Source organism: Sminthopsis crassicaudata, chromosome 5 (genome assembly GCF_048593235.1).
Source record: "Sminthopsis crassicaudata isolate SCR6 chromosome 5, ASM4859323v1, whole genome shotgun sequence".
Taxonomy (NCBI): Eukaryota; Metazoa; Chordata; class Mammalia; order Dasyuromorphia; family Dasyuridae; genus Sminthopsis; species Sminthopsis crassicaudata.
In genome coordinates this window covers 83,337,148-83,354,710 of record NC_133621.1, presented here as the reverse complement: position 1 = coordinate 83,354,710, position 17,563 = coordinate 83,337,148, and the positions used below count along the sequence as shown (strand labels likewise).

Here is a 17,563-nt window from a genome sequence, read left to right as displayed (position 1 = left end):
TGAGCATAAGCACTTTTTTCTGTCCTGGAATTGTTAGATGTGTCCCCATCCTACTGCAGCTATAAGATCTAATGTGCTGGCCAGGCTGACCATTGACCAGGAATGCACTGGGACTGCACACTGTACTCCCATTCATTTGCCCCAGACCCTCTCCCCTGACCTTCTTAGTCTTCTCTGGTGTCTCTGGGATGAGAGGTCCAGAAGCCTCCAGCACTGCTGCTGATGCAGATATCCTGCCTCACTAACTTTGAGGTCTGGGCCAGCGCTGGAGCCAGGGCCAGATTTATGCTGGGATCACACACTGGGGTCCCATTCTGGTTCCACAGACATTTTCTGCTGACATTCCAACTCCTGTTTGGTGTCTCTGAGCTGGGAGGTCTGGAAGCTACCAGGACTGCTGCTGATTCAGAGACTGGGTGGGGCTGAGACCAGGACCAGGGCTGTATGTTGGACTCAACTTTTCCTGCTAAAAAAGTTGCCTTCTACTGCAAAATGTTCTCTCTGTCTTTTTGGGTGTTTTTATGCACTAAAATTTGCTTAGAGTTAATATTTAAAGATATTTAGAGCAATTTTTATTATTCATCATGTATTGGGGGAGAGGTTGGGCAAGTTTCCTGCCTTTACTCTGCCATCTTGGCTCCATCTCCTAAAAAGTTCTTTTTTAATGAATTGAAAGTAATTTAATGGAAATATTTACTAAGCAAGTTTAATTAGCTACATACTTATAAATAATTAAATCAGAAATTGCAATAAGCTAGTAGTATGACTTAAAGCAGTTTATTCAATCACTTGAACCTTGATTTCTTCATCTGTAAAATGGTGAATTAGCTGATCTAGATTCTTACTCAAAAATTCTATAATAAAATCATGGTGGCGTATCCCTGTAGTAAGTGTTGTGGAAATTCTATCTATTTCAGAAGCACATAGAGTTTTTGTTATTTTAAAAAAAAATTTTAGTGATGCTTTTAGTTTTTGGATCACATTTATTCCAAGTATATTTTTATTTTTATCATTTCCTTTTATGTTGTAGTGTTTGTCTATATTGTTTTCCTTGTTCTGTATCAGTTTATTTAGTTCCTTTACTTTATGGGATTCTTCATATTCATTTTCTCATGACACATTGATATCTCATTAATTCCATGTGGCAAACAATTTCCTATTCAGGAGACATGTAATTTGTTTCCTCTTTTTTCCCATCATAAAAGGTGCTGCTGTGAATATTTTGGTAGACATAAATTGTTTTAGGGTATATGTTTAGTAGTAGGATTTTGAGGAAAAGAGTATAGACATTTAGTAAATATAAATTTTCAATAAATTATATTGTCTATTCTCTCTTATAGGCTCTCTATGAAAATATGTTGGTGGAGCTGCCCTTTGCTGGGTTTTTCCTTTCCAAGCTGCTTGGTACAAGTGCTGATGTGGACATTCATCACTTGGCGTCATTAGATCCTGAAATGTACAAAAATTTACTTTTCCTCAAGAGCTATGAAGGTGATGTGGAAGAACTTGGGCTAAACTTTACTGTGGTGAATAATGATCTTGGAGAGGCACAGGTAAGATTGGCCATGTGATGTGTCTCCTTTTTTTTCTTCTTAGCAAAGCAAGTTAATGATTACTTCCTAACCCCTGCTGCCTTTAGGCAATAAAGGAGATAAGGCACATATTGAAAAAATCACATTTGTGTCATTCTTAATATAGGTGTAGCCTCTATTATTTCAGAGTTTGGTGAGTATAATGACTCTAAATTTAGAAATAAAGAAAAAAATTTATATTTCATGATTACAGATTGCTTTGGCTTCTTTAATTAGCTTTTAGAAGTCATTGTTGAAGCATATGATAATAAGGGTCTACTGAAGGAACCTCAAATGTTTAGCCTTAGTCAAGCTCTAGCAGACATGGGATATGAGAATGTTTTCCAGTGTTTGAAGGGATATCGTATCAAAGAGGAATTAATAGTGTTTTTCTTGGTTTAAGGTGCAATTATAATTGTCTAACTAGCTGGTTTTTTCCAAATAATAGAACAGAGTGGACTCTAAACATGAGTAAGTTTGATTTCTTTTTTCCCCCTGAGGCAATTGGGGCTAAGTCACACAGCTAGAAAGTGTTAAGTGTCTGAGACAAGATTTGAATTTAAGTTCTCAGCTGGTGCTCTATCCACTGAGCCACTGAGCTGCCCATAAGTTTGACTTCTAATGTTGGTAACATTCTGTAATACATTAGGAGGACTGTTTGTGACCAGTCACAAGGAAAACTATGAAAAAGAATGAATATGACTTCATTAAGAACAAGTCATAATAAACCTTGTTTCCCTTTATTTTTATATATAACACAATATAACACAAGTAGTAACTCTATAAATACAGTATATTTAGAATTCATCATAGCATTTAATAAAATTACTCATGCTATGGTTGTGGATAAACTTGAGAAAAATAATATGTGCTAGAGTTAAGTATATTTCTGACTGGACATAGTTTTTTTTTTTTTTTTTTTATTTAGAGGACATATTTATGACTTCTTGTCAATTTGATAGTATATAGTGGTTTACTTCTATTGATATAGGAGTAATAACATATCCCTATACAAGTTAAATGGCTTTTCTCCTTGAAAGATAGTAAAATCTTCTTTAAGACTTAATCAGTTTATGTTGCTTCCTAGGGCCCTAGGTATAAAAATAGCCCACAAGGAGGCAACAGTTGCTGGCACCCACACAAGTAGGAAAGCTATTCTCAGTTGAATCAATGCTATATCCTTGCTAAGTATCTTTTCTATGCTATGACTAAGTGGTCAATTAGACCAATTAGATAGATGGTCAATGAATGTCTCGTTTTTTTCCAGTTCCGAATTCCAAATCACTTGTGTGAATCAGGCCTAACCTATGACATCCAAAAGGATATTCTTGGCCCTGTGCTAGTCAACATTTCTGTCAGTGACTTGGGCAAAGACAGAGATTGGTATGCATGTCAGATTAGCAGACAGTGTTAATCTAGGAAGGATTTCTAATACTTTATATGATAGGTTACAAAAAGATCTTACTCAGCTAGAAATAATACTATGTTCAGATTTGAATGACATATTTTAAGAAAAAATATAGATAAGCTAGAGATTGTCAATAAGAGAGAGACCAAAATTAGTTGTTGAAAGATCTGAGAGATTCCCCTGATTGGGGAGTCAGGAAGACTTAAAAAGGACATGAAAGAAAGGAGAGGCAGGATGGCACATTGTAAGAGACATGATAGGGGGCAGCTAGGTGGCGCAGTGGATAGAGCACCAGCCCTGAATTCAGGAGGACCCGAGTTCAAATGTGGTCTCAGACACTTAACACTTCCTAGCTGTGTGACCCTGGACAAGTCACTTAACCCCAGCCTCAGGGGGGGAAAAAGACATGATATTGGTGTTAAGGAGACGTGGGTTGAAGACCTAACTCTGCCAATTAGTGACTATCTTACTCTGAACTACTTAGGACTTAACTTTTCATTGTCCTAGGAAATGCTCAAAGACTTGACTTCAAGAGCAAGTGCCATTTTTTGCATTTGTAGAGAGAGTTATCTATGTCATTGGAGATTTCCTTATGAAATAAAAATTCTGGCCCCTCTTTTACCAAAAATAAACCACCCTGGGGGATGAGGAGAGAAAACAGTACTTGTGTTCAAGTATTTAAAATGTAATATGGAAAAGGTACCATAGAGACTTAATTATCTTGATCCTAAAGAGCAGAATTAGGAGTGATGGATAGAAATAATAGAAGAATATTTAGGGTTGATGTAAAGAAAAGCTTTCCTGGCAATAAGAAATATTAAGAAGTGCAATGCATTGTTTCAGAAGATGATGAGTTTCCTCTCAATGGAAGCTTTGAAGTCAGAAACTTTGATGAGCTAGTTGGAGATGTTAAGGATTCTTGGGCTCATTGGCCTCTGAATCCCTTCAGGACAAAGTGAAGATGGAGAACACATCTGTTTAATCTCCCTAAAGATAATAATCTTTTCATAACCTTTCTAATAAACTTTACTTTCTTTAATAATTTCCCTGTAGGATATGTTTTCTCTACATATGTTTGTCTTATGATTATTTTATTTATTTAGTTTTTCCATTTTTTTTTTAAAAATGCAAACACCCACATTTTATGAAAAGATTCTCTCAGATAAAAAGTAGAGAAATCACTTCCTGGCATCAGAAATTACTGTTTCATATATTTCTACCATATTTAACATGTATTGGACTACTTGCCATCTAGAAGAAGGTGTGGGGGAAGGGGGAAATTGAAACACAGGTTAATGTTGAACAATTGTCCACTGTTTTGAAAAATACAAACTTTAATAAAAAAAAAAAAAAGAAAGAAAGAAATTGTTTCTATTTTCTAGTATTGTGTTAGGGGTTTTCCAAATGATAGCACTAATTCAGACTACTTGTCATTGAAAATGTGTGTTTTTATGCCTTAGTTTGGATGTTAGAAAACATGGGTTCTAATTAGGGACCTGCTACTCGCTAACTAAATGTCACTGGGCAAGTCTAAGCTCATAAGTTTAACAGTGGAGAAAATTATCCTTGGTTGGCAGTCAATTATTAACTGACATTTCTATTGAGGAACATTTCTGCTTAGGGACATTTGGGGCCTGGAATCAAAAAGACCTGAGTTCAAAATCCAGCTTCAGACATTAGCTGGGCAAGTCATTTAACTTCTGTTTGCCTGTTTCTTCATCTGTAAAATAGGTATAGTAATAGTACCTGGGATTGTTGTGTGAATAAAATAAGTAAGAAGTATAAAGCAAAGTAATAAGTAAAAAGCATAGCATTTGGCACATAGTATGTCTTAATTAAATGTTAGACACTATTATTATAGTGTCTTACTTGCAAAAGTAATCTACAATACACATACCAATTAAATTATATTTCTAGAATCTGTTACTTTTAATTAACATTGAAGTTAAATCCATTGAATGTGTCACAAAAAGTATAACATAAAATTATACTGTTCTCATAGAAATTGAGAGAACTATATGTATAACATAAAGAGAATCATGCACTGATGAATAAGTTAGGTAGAAATAGATAACTTTTAAACAGTGTTAACTTTCTGCCACTAGTTGAGTCCTTTAACTTAGTGAACCCAAGCAAACTTCTAAGATTGCAATTTATAGAATCTTGATTGTGTGTATTAGTAGAAGAAATTATGTGTTAACTATGTTGATATGAAAAAATAAAAGCAATAAAAAATATTGAACTTTTATTTGCATGGAAGTATATAGTATTGTTGTAGTGTATGGGACAGAAAGCAGATTATTTCTACTAGTTTTTAAAGTTTCTGATTTTTCCCTAGTTGCTTTCTTGTTACCTGGTGAATATCCAGTTAGTTTGGGTTACAATTGTCTTTGTATGAGGACTTGATTTCATTTTACATATTTCTTTTCAAAATTAATTTTTTTTCTTGGTTTTCCAAGTGTTAGAAAATCCATTTCTTTCACTCATTTCACTAGTGTTCCCATGCAGACCCTTATACTAGTAGTGTAAATAATTAATTTTGTTTTAGACTTATTAAGCATATTTTAAGAAAGTTTGAATTAGTGTAAATTTCATGATTATCTAATCACCTATATTGCATTGCTTTCTTTTTATTTTCTTTGCCCAACATATAATGTTACACATAATGTTTAATCATAAGCAAAGTACAGTGCATCTGAATTATTAGTGAATAAGAGAATTTCTGCAATATGTCAGATCTTGCCAGAGATTTTCTCTAGCAGTGTCCATAAAAAAACATTATGAAAAATATGGGAGAACTTAATTATTCTTTTATGTTAGCTTCAAATATTTTAACTGAAACTTTATTATTAAACTATTTATATGATCAGTTTATATTATCTCTTGGCTTCTCCCATAAATTTACTCCATTCTGTACTTTCTTTTATTTAACTTAACTCAGCATTCTCAATTTCCCAAAGGTTCTCCCTAGTTATCACTCAACAATCATATATATATTAAGCTCTTACTATTTTATTAATACTGAGTGCTGGGGATGCACAGAAAGACAAAAATACACTTCCTGCTCTCTTAAAAGTTCATATTCTAATGAGGGAAATAATATGCCAATAACCATGACTTAGAAGATGTATAAAGAGCTGATATAAAATAATTTCATAGAAACATCTGCAGGACTGGAGACTAGAGAAGCCCTCTTGCAAAAGAGAGAATTTGTTGACGAAGCTCATTCTTATCCATTCCTTTCAAAATAAGGAAGCTATGTAGTGTTATAAAAAAAGGAAAGGCATTAAGCTGAGTCATATGGCCTTATTTCCAATTCTATCACTTATTGCAGACTTACTTTAGGAAATCACATCTTTTCTCTGTCTCAATTTCTTCACCTGTAAAATGAGGATAATAATACTTATATTGCCCCTCAGACAGCATTATCTGAAGTAAGAACATATATAATAAAGTGCTTTGTTATCCAAAAGTACTATATCTAAAGTATAAGAAAGAGTGTAATTATTATAGATTTCTGTCATGTCACGTAATCCCAGTCACAGGTTAGCCTAGTAACTGCAATTGTAAGTTCCAAAAGGACCAAAAGCACACATACTGGCTGCTGTTGGGAAGCTGATAGTTTGGAAATGGAAAGGCATGCTGTCATTTAAGGGGTGGAGGGAAGAAGAACTACTGAAAGCAAGGAGTAATGAAAAATAAAAACCCACTCATTTATCCCAGATTTAGTCTTTATTTGGGCTTGACCATCATGAGCTTCACATCTTTTTGTTTGGCTTTGTTGCCCCCTCATTTGAAAAAGAGTTAAAAATGAGGTCTAAACACATTGCTTGGAAAAGAATCATGTGGCCCCTCTTCCAAAGCTGTATTATACAGTTTCTACCTGTTCTGCAGCTTAAAATTATAAAGCATCCAGTCAGGTCAGTTCATTGTAACCTAGGATCACTATAGACAGTCTACTGAAAGTAACAGTTTCTATTTTGACTAGACTAGTTGGTTTGAAATTGTTCTTTTATGGACAGAATGGGGAGGACGGTGAGAGGGGGGCCATTTATTTTAGGTGCCATGTGAAATTTCCTAAAGGAAGAAAAAAACATATCTTTTCCACCTACTTTTCCTGACAGTGATCCTAGGCTTTTTCAGGAGTCATATTCCATGGCCTGGAGTAAACTTACTCAACTACCCACGTATTCTTTTCGATTTCCAGAAATGAGGACAAAAACAATATATTATGTTCTAGAAAGGCTCTAATCTCCATTCCTTCAGATAGATCCTTTCTAGCTTTTTAAAGTCCTTTTAGGTATTCAGAGGAGAAAGTGAAGGAATTCAGCTGGTAATAGTCTGGTTATTATATTATAAATATATATTCAGGCTATACTTAGCATCATTATATGTCCTAATTGCTGCCCTGTTTTGAGGTGGATGTATCTATTCTAATGTAAACTAAATTTGTTTGTAGAGTAATTAAAATTCCTATGATAAAAGCACCTAAGAATTTAGTTCTGTTGTTAAAATTGTTTGAGAAATTTAAATTTGGTTGATTTTCAGATATATTCTTTAGAAGACCTAGAAAAAGGTTTGACAAAAAATACATTTAGTAAGTAGTTCTATATTATTTCTGAGAATCTTCTGAATGACTTGTTTCTTTTTAGTTTAGTGTGAAAGGACTAGTTATTCTTTAAATTCATGATAATACCGGCATCTTAAGTGATCTTAAGGATTTCTAACATTTTTATTAGAACATTTGATTTTCACACAAAACCCATTGTCTCACCTCCCTCCCCCCTTTTTTTTTTTTTTTTTCATAAAATTGATATAAAGACAAATCTTATGTCTTAATTTCTTTAATGTGCCAAGTTTTGCCAAATTAACTTGGAAGAAATTTGTTCTCAATTTCTTATTCTCACCTCATTATCATTTCAATTAACAGGTCAAAAATAACATATTTTCCTTGTTCACCACATCTTTTGAAACTTGCTAGAATAGTAGTAATCTTAACTGTTAGAACTAGTCAGTATATGTCAGCCCTCAGTGAGGTTTTATCAGTTATGTTGAAGAGAGAATTCTATTATTTATGAAAGTCATAAAATTTCAAAGTACAACTAATAACTGATACCTGTTGTAAGCTGTCTTTATTATCAAAATATTCATGGTAGTGACCCACACATCTCAGTTTTTTATCCCTGATAATAACACTCAGAGAATATGTACTTGTCCTTTGTGAAACTGATACCATGTCCCTAATCAAGATATCTTTAAGTGGTTCACATTAAATTCAGAAAATTCAATAGTGTCTGAAGCTGACATATTTTAATCAAGTCAGATTTTATGTCACTACAATGATAAAGCTTGATTTTTAAGGGGATTTAATGAAAAGTAAAAGTAGTTTTAACAGTGATTTAGTTATTTAAATAATTAAGTTGTGACCTCAGTACTTAATTTGAGTAACCAATTTCATCTTGATGCATAACTCAAGAGTGGTTATGGCTACAGAACCATGGAAACAGACTGCATTTTTAAAGCCTTGAAAGTTTTCCAGCTGCTCTGTTAAATTACTTTTGCTACTGCAATGACTTGCTAATAGCATTTTCCCCATTAATATAGATTGGTTACACTAAAAGAAAATACTAGACACTTCTCTCACGCTACATGATCATTTCTGCCTTTCATCTATATTTATTACAGTTGAATAATTACTTTACATTATGAATATGGTGGTTGAAGATATAAATATTGGAACTTGCAATAATCTATAGTCCAGTAACATTTTCCGCAATATTTATCCAATGTCTGTTTTCTATCAGAATTGTTAAAAAATATTACAAAGTACTGAGTGGAATCAGTCAACATTCAATTCTTCCATAGCAATCTAATGCATAGGTTTTTCTTTCTTCTGCTGGTTTTTATTTTATTGTCACTATAAATTTTTCAATTATTTATTATTTCATTTAGTATTATTATTATTAATCTTCTTTCAAAGATTGTTGTACCAGTGGCAGAAGACTGAATTACTCAGAAAATATGGGTTTAATTTTTAAAATCACATAGCCAGTTTTTCATTTATTATTGTTAATAATTATCCTAAAGAAAAATCAGTGTAGAAGCTATCAGTTGCATTTTTCTTATGGGCTCTTGTTGGATAATAAATTGTTGTATGTTAGGTCCTTACTAAGTGCTAATGAGATAATGAGATATTAGGTTCTTACTAAGTGCTAAGTCAGTACTTAACAATTCTCTAGTTCTGGTCTTTACTAAGAGTTCAACCCCTTTGAATTCCTGGGGAAAAGCTTGCATGCTTAGAAGGAGCAAGTTCATTGGTTGAAGTAATTTTTCCCAGAAGCCCTTGCATTATCCCACGCCCATTCTCTGGGAGGATAAAAGAGGGAAGTCACTACTCTGGACTACTCTGGAGACGGCCAACTGTCTGGAGACAACGGTTCTCTACAGGAAGAAGAATCTGTCTGAGAGATTTGAGTTGACACAGCAGATCTCCTCCCAGAGAGCGATCAGCAGCTTCTGGAGACAATAGCACGTTACAGTTGAATAACTGAATTATTGTGAAACTAAAGTTTAAAATCAGGAAATAGTGGTTTTTAAATTTTATTTTGTTATTTTTGTTTATTTTTAACACACATTGCTTTATGAGTCATATTGGGAGAGAAAAATCAGAGCAAAAGGGAAAAAACGATAGGAGAGAAAAAAAAATCCAGTAATATAAAGAAGTGAAACATCACGTGTTAATTTACTTTCAGTCTCCATAGTTCTTCTAATGGATGCAGATGGCATTATCTGTCCCAAAGTTTATTAGAATTGCTTTGGGTCACTGAACCACTGAATTTCACAGTTGATCATGGCACATTCTTGCTGTAATTGTGTACTACATATTCCTGGTTCTGCTTGTTTCACTCAAGCATCAGTTTATGTAAATATTTCTAGGCTTTTCTAAAATCAGCTTGTTCATCATTTTTTATAGAATAATAATATTCCATTCCCTTCATATGCCACAACTTCTTCAGTCATTTCCCAATTGATGGGCATCTACTCATTGTTCAATTCCTTGCTATCATAAAAAGAGCTGCTACAAACATTTTTGAAAATGTGGATCCCTTTCTTTTTTATTTTCTTGGGATATAAATGCAGTAATGACACTACTGGATCAAAAGGTGTGCACAGCTTTGTAGTCCTTTGGCCATAATTTCAGATTGTTCTCCAGAATGGTTTAGTCATTTTGCAACTCCACTAACAATGCATTAGTGTCAGGGAAATTATTTTTTATTTTTATTTTTTCCCCCATTTATCAAAGCTTTTTATTTTTCAAGACATATGCGTGGACAATTATTCAACATTAGCCCTTGCAAAACCTTCTGTTCTGATTTCCCCCATCTTCCCCCACCTACTCCCCTAGATGGCAAGTAGTCCAGTATATGTTAAACATGGTAGAAATATGTGTTAAATCTAATATATGCATACATGTTTATACAATTATCTTGCTGCACAAGAAAAATCAAATCAAACCAGTAAGAAAAGAAAAGATGAAGCAAAATAAAATGCAAGCAAGCAACAACAAAAAGAGTTAAAATGCTATGTTGTGAACCACACTCAGTTCCCACAGTCCTCTCTCTGGGTGTAGATGGCTCACTACAAAGAGCCACGTCCATCAGAATTGATCATTGTATAATCTTGTTGCTGTGTAAAATGATCTACTACTTCTGCTCATTTCATTTAGCATCAGTTCCTGTAAGTCTCTCTAGACCTCTCTGAAATTATCCTGCTGATCATGTATAATAGAACAACAATATTCCATAGCATTCATAATCTATAATTTATTCAGCCATTCTCCAACTGATGGGCATCCATTCATTTTCCAGTTCCTTGCCACTACAAAGAGGGCTGCCACAAACATTTTTGCACATGTGGGTCTCTTTTCCTCTCTTAAGATCTCTTTGGGATATAAGCCCAGTAGAAACATTTCTGGGTCAAAGGGTATGTACCAGGGAAATAGTTTTAATGGAAATATTTTATTTTTATTTATTTATTTATTTAAATTTTTAAAAATTAGTTTTATAATTATAACATTTTTTGACAGTACATATGCATAGGTAATTTTTTACAACATTATCCCTTGTACTCCCTTCTGTTCCAAATTTTCCCCTCCTTCCCTCCACCCTCTCCCCTAGATGGCAGGCATTCAATGGAAATATTTTAAAAGATTTTATTAATGTCTTTTGTTTTTACATATCCTTCATTGTGCCCTATGTGTCTTCCTTCTAACAAGGGGATTTTTTTTTTAAAGGAAAAAATGAAAAAAATAACAAGAGCTAAACCAAAATCATATCAAAAAAATCTGGCATTATATCCAGTGTTCCACACCCATGGACTTTTTCAACCTCTTCAAAGAAGGAGAAGGGGGAGTGCCTTCTCACATGTTTTTTGGAGCCAAGCTTGGTTATTCTAATTTCACAACAGGTGTGATTGCTTTGTGATTTTTTTTTTTTTTCCTACTACATTCATGGGGGTTAGTTTTCTTAAATGATTAATCTCCTTTATCATCAGTGGGACAGCTGCTTTATTTCTACTACAAGTAGAAAAATAACTGCTACTGTAAATAATTTGGTGTTCAAATAGTCTTTGTTAATGACCTTCCTTGGGACATATGCCTAAGTAGTGGAATTTTTAGGTCAAAGGATATGAAAATTTTGTCATTTTATTTGCATAATTCCAAAAATGTTTTCCAGAATAGTTGTATCAGTTTATTACTCTGTCAAAAGTGTGTAGGTTTTGATAATTCCTCTAACTCTTCCCAATTTGCTTTTATGCCATCTTTTTTTTTTTTTTTTTTTTAAAGAACAATACTTCCCCTCTAACTCACCAGTAACTAAGATTCTCTTTCTCTGCATACCATAATTCCAGGCCTTTCACCTCTACTTTATTTATTGCATTCTCCCATTCACATTTAATTTTTTTTTTTTTTTTGAGGGGAGTGGTTGTCTTTCTTCTTTTTCCAGACTACTGACCCACCTTTAGTGTTTACTGTTCATCCACTGCTTCTAGCTATTGCTGGTCATCCTGACTTTTGTCCTACGGCTAGACAGATCTCTGGAAAAGAAAGTAAGGTTGATGGTTTATGCAGCTCTGCCTCACTCAAATCAAATTCACCCCTAAGTGAAGCTATCACTCATTTATGATGTCACTGATCTTCAGAATTAAAGAATGAATAGCAGCATGTCTTTCTTCCATGTGGTTGCTGTATTTCTAGTTAGAGAATAGTTAGAACAGTTCCTGGCATATAGTGCTTGATATATGCTTGATTTATCTATTACCTATCAAAATTTTTTGATGTTCAGTTGTGTTTGACTCTTTGTATCTTTTTATACCACATTGTCCATAGTTTTTTCCTGGAATGGTTTGACATTTCCTTTTGCAGTAGATTAAGGCAAACAGGTTAGCCAAAGTAAATGAAACTGACATTGAATTCAGTCCTTCCTGAATGCACCCATGCATTCTATCCATTGAACTACTAGCTAGCTGCCTCCTACCTATCAAAATGAATTATCCTCATATTTTGTCATCTTGAATAGATATATTTCTGAAACTTGTTATGTACATTCTTTTTAGAATAACTTTTTTAGTCTAACTCTTGATTACTCAAGGTCATTCTTCTGGACATTTATTTTTGAACAGCACTATCCCACAGAAATGATTTCTGAGATCAGGAAAGTGAGTGGAACATTTCTTCCTTTTTGTTGAGTGTCATCTTCTCATTATATCCTCTCATCAGTGCGCCTTTAGTATGAGATGGCAAAACAGGAGCTGTTTTTGGCATAAATGGTCTGATTTTCTTCTGTAGCTTGAGCGATGTCCGTTACTTCTTATGACTTCCCTCTTTCTGGCATCTTATTTTTTTCCTCTCTCCGTATTACTTAATGGCATTTCTACTTAAGAAGTTTGGCTTTTATGATTTTTATTAATCTATTAAAAGTATTTGTTTCCTCCTTCTTGCTGAGCTAACTCATAAAATCTTTTTTTTTTTAATAATTTTGAGATAATAAAATATCTTCATAGTTGAAAAGAAACTATCACTTTGTTTCTATCTTTTGCATCTATCGACTATATTCTTTATGGTTGCTGCTGTCTGACCTCCAGATAAAATGAAGCAGTACTAAATCTTTGTAATCTTTTAAGTTGTTTCCCAATTGATAATACAATTATTTCCCCTTCTTCTTATCTGGAAAAAGTTATAGTACAGATAATCAGTTTCTAGGTTCATTGTTTTCAATTAAAATGAAGATTCTATTTTCTTTTCTGTATGTTTTTTCTCCTTAATTCTCCTCAAATTCGTTTATCCATTCATTATTCAATAAATTTTCATTGGTTGTTTATATATATGAAGTCTCACTATGGTATGGAAGAAGGATTGGGATAAGATACTGTAATATATTTGTGTCTGCTCCCTTTGATTCCCTTCTTCTTTAATTTTTAAGTAACATAATGAATTAGAGATTTTTCCCCCATTTCTTATAAATATATTCTTTTAAGAATAGTAATTGAGTTTTCTTGGAGTCTCAAGCTTTTGCATGTGTTTTTCTCTCAGAAAGGTGGGCTTCTAACATAAGGTAGCTAAGGAAAAGTCATGGGTTCCCGAGGTCGAACCATGAACTGAACCATGTTCAGTTGTCATCTCCCTGACTGTAATGTTATTTAGGCCATAATTGGAAAGAGGCTGATATTAGTGTTAGTTTAGAGAGGGCACCATTAACTGGGCATATTTTAGTCCTACTAAGCTTCTGATTTTTCTTCTTCAACAGTGCATAAGATTCTTGTGTCTTCTCGTCTCTCATGTAATTGGACAGTTCAATCCCACACAGAAGTCTTGATATATATATATTTTTTTTGATAGAAATAGTTACAGAATTCTGATTCTTTCCTTCACTTGCCCCTTTCGTTAGAAGTTAGAAGTAGGGAAACATAACAAAAGCCAATATATCTCTGCCATCAAGGAAGGAATCATTTCCAATGGGGTTCCACAAATAGTTGCTAAGATTGATTATTATATAAGAACATGGATGTGTAAGATCTTTGCATAGAGAAACAGAAGTCTATAACATTCTGTCATCAAAGATGACAAAAATTCCCTCCAAGGTTAGGCAAATGATATTTTATTTTCTCTGAAATGGAATTCAATAAATAGAAGCAATAGAACACACACACACACACACACACACACATTTTTGTTAACCACAACAAAATAGCATGACAGGGTGGATATAATAATTCCTTGGAAAAGATTTAGTTATTTTTTCTACAAATCTCTTCCATACTTTTTATTGTAGTTTCACCGTAATGACAGTCCTGTCTTCAAGGAACACATATGCTTATTCAAAAGAGAAGATTCTCTATATAGAGAGCAACCAGCTATAAATCTGTGATCCCAATTTGCCTTCTTGAGAATGCTTATAAAGAGGAGTCATGTCATAAAACTATGTGCACTATTGCCTTTGCACCATCTAGTGGTATTAGTTGAATATAAAATAAAATCTTTACATCAACCAATTCTTTAATGAATTTTCCAAAGCCATTGCTAAAGGGAATACTTCATACTCTTTCAACTGAAATAGATTGTAGTAACTTAGCTGTTAAACAGTAATTTCATTAAAACTGTGTGCAAATATTAGAATATGCTAGAAAGGAAAAATGGGATGTTGCATTCTAATTCTTTATATAGATATACAAACGAATTTTTAAAATAAGAATGATAACATAAGGTGGTTATTATATTAAGGAAAATGCCAACCTCTTCAGGTTAGATGTTAATTATTATTTTTTGAATTATGCAATTTTCATAAAAACACTTTCAGTTTTACTATTTAATATTGTAAAAACACTTTGGTTTTATGTTTTTAATATAGGATCATAAATAGAATTATGATTTATTACATTTTGGCATTTTAAAGTTTGTAAATTATTATTTTAAAATTTTCTTCTTAAATATATAGATTGTTTTTAAATGTTGCATTTTTTTTTTACTAGTTCTTTCATATTAAACTTATTGATCCATTAGTAACATGGTAACTAATTTCACAAGTTAGTTAACAAGTGGAATATCAGCTGAGGAAGAAATGAAGGTAATGAACACGGTTTTAAAATTAGAATCAATTGAGAGCATGGATTCAATATATCTGAGATCTGATGGCCCAAATTGATTGCATTGTATTCTTGTATTTTTGTCATTGTAAAGGCAAGAGCAGTTCCTGTGTTTTTTGTTTTTGTTTTTTCCAAAATTTCTCCATTAAAATGTGAAAGAATCAGTTGGAAAAAATAGTAGCTTTTTGAAATATACCCATAATTTATCAGATTTCCTCATAAAATACTGCGTAATTTTCTAGAGGGTCCACATAATTCAGATATTATGGGTAACTGGTGATCAAACTATTATTTTTTAACAATATTCAAATAGATAGAAAATAAGCTCATTGTAAAAACAGATACATCCAGTAGTATATTGCATAGTTTTCTCTAATAACCATTCTCTCACAAGGAAAAGTTCATTTGGGTGAAAGAAGATTTCTCTAGAAGTTAGTTACTTTAGAGTGATCTTCACTAGCTAATGTGTAAGTGCAAATGTGTATAAAATAAGACAGTCTGCTCTTGATTCTTAGTCAAGACTAAGTGTTGCTGAAATGGAATCTGAACTCATGTAGAGAATCCTCTTATCATTAAGACCACAGAACTAATTTCCCACTTCAGCAAGTTCATTTTCGTTTTCCCAAGATGAATTTCTAGGTTGATTTGTCATAATTTCTAACTTATTTCAGACTTTCTGATTTGTTATTTTTACTTTATGAAATAGCCAATTTTTTAAAACTAGTGAATCATTAACAAAGGTGTGAATCTGAAAAATACATTTCTTTTTTTGAAGATAAGACACAATGCTAACTCCCTATAGAATCCCAACAGATGTGTTGTTTAAATATACATGTGTTTGGTTTAAACAGTTGTAGGTTTTAGGATGCTGTTTCATATAGTGCATTTCCTTTGAAGTATTTCCATCTCAATTTCATTGCAAATTTCCAAACACATTTTGAGTATTATTAATATGTGTATGTTTCCATTTTTTAATGTTTATAGGTAGTTGAACTGAAGCCAGGTGGAAAGGATATTCCTGTCACTAGTGCTAACCGAATTGCATATATTCATCTGGTAGCAGATTATAGACTAAACAAACAGATCCGACAGCATTGTCTGGCCTTTAGACAAGGTCTGGCCAATGTTGTGAATCTTGAATGGCTCAGAATGTTTGACCAGCAAGAAATCCAGGTATTTGTTTAAAAGAGATTTCTTCATTGTCATAGACAAGTTTCTTATTTTTACCCTAAACTTAAAATTTTAAACTTGTCGTTTCAGGTGTTAATTTCTGGTGCTCAAGTGCCCATCAGTTTAGAGGACCTCAAATCTTTCACAAATTATTCAGGTATGTTATTACTACTCTGCCATAAATAGCTTTTATTTATTATCGTTTAGTTCTTTTCTTTCAGATCTCCCAAGTGTTCCATAATTTGTTTCAGGTTCAATATAACTTTGCTTTGAAACATGAACAACTTTATCTTGGAAATAATCAATTGTATATTTACTGAAGGAAGATGATTCTAGTCAGTAAATAAGAAACATCAGAGAACAATAATTATTATGCATAATTAGGAAATAGACCATTCTAATTTAATTAGTCAAGATATTCCAGCTAACTATAAATTGCCATAAATATCTCCTTGGTTTACCAATTTTCAGGTCACCTGAATAAAGTGAAATATAAAATATTAGGGATTACATTGAAATAATTTAATTGTTCATTTTTAAATTAGATAGTGCTTTGTCACATTTTAAATCCTTTGGGGGATAATAATCATTATGAACCATCCATTATTATTGTAACAAATGCTTATATAAATATGAATTCATGGAACGTTCTTGTACATGCATCTTTTTTCCCCAACTAGATTTTAAATTTCATGATATTAAGAGCCATGTCCTTTTTAAAATTTTGTTTTATTGTTTCTGTAAATTAATAAACTATTTTTCCCCTCACTCTTCCCCAATTTAACAAAAAATGAAATAGAAAGAAAACTTTTATAACAAATAGGGATAGTTAAGCAAAGTAAATTACATTGGGTATTTCTAAAAATCTATGCAATACATGTATTACATATAGTCAGCATTTTGAGTTTACTGTCTCATTATTAGGATCTGAATACCATTTTTCACATTTCATCTTTTGTATAATAAGAACTATATCATATCCTTTTATTAAGTCTGAAAATCTTAAACAAATTTAACCTACAGCAAGTCTTTTTTAGTTTCTTCAAGAAAAATAGTTACATTAGATTATTATTACTCTATCGTTATTTCTAATTCCCAAATTCTTTGATCAGGTGTTTCTTTGCCATTTATCTTTTTAAAAGTTATCTTTTTAAAAAATCTTTACAATAGTAACTCAGTACTTAACTCTGTTCCATAAATGAACTTCAAACAGTCAGATCTCAATACCTTCCACAAAGGTTGCAAGACATTAGTTTCCACTGTCAAGTCATAA

General features: G+C 32.7%; 1 protein-coding gene across 4 annotated transcripts in view; it reads left to right on the top strand.

Annotated features, from left to right (window-relative positions):
* The window catches only part of UBE3C (ubiquitin protein ligase E3C), a 169,985-nt gene that overhangs the window by 141,022 nt on the left and 11,400 nt on the right, over positions 1 to 17,563 (top strand). For 3 of the 4 annotated variants that reach the window (XM_074267316.1, XM_074267317.1, XM_074267314.1), the window contains exons 19-21: positions 1,341 to 1,553; positions 16,105 to 16,293; positions 16,381 to 16,447. In XM_074267316.1, coding sequence (XP_074123417.1) covers positions 1,341 to 1,553; positions 16,105 to 16,293; positions 16,381 to 16,447 — 469 coding nt within the window. Of the gene's footprint in view, positions 1 to 1,340; positions 1,554 to 11,272; positions 11,450 to 16,104; positions 16,294 to 16,380; positions 16,448 to 17,563 lie in introns of those variants that run through there. The other variant, XM_074267318.1, reaches the window with a different exon arrangement.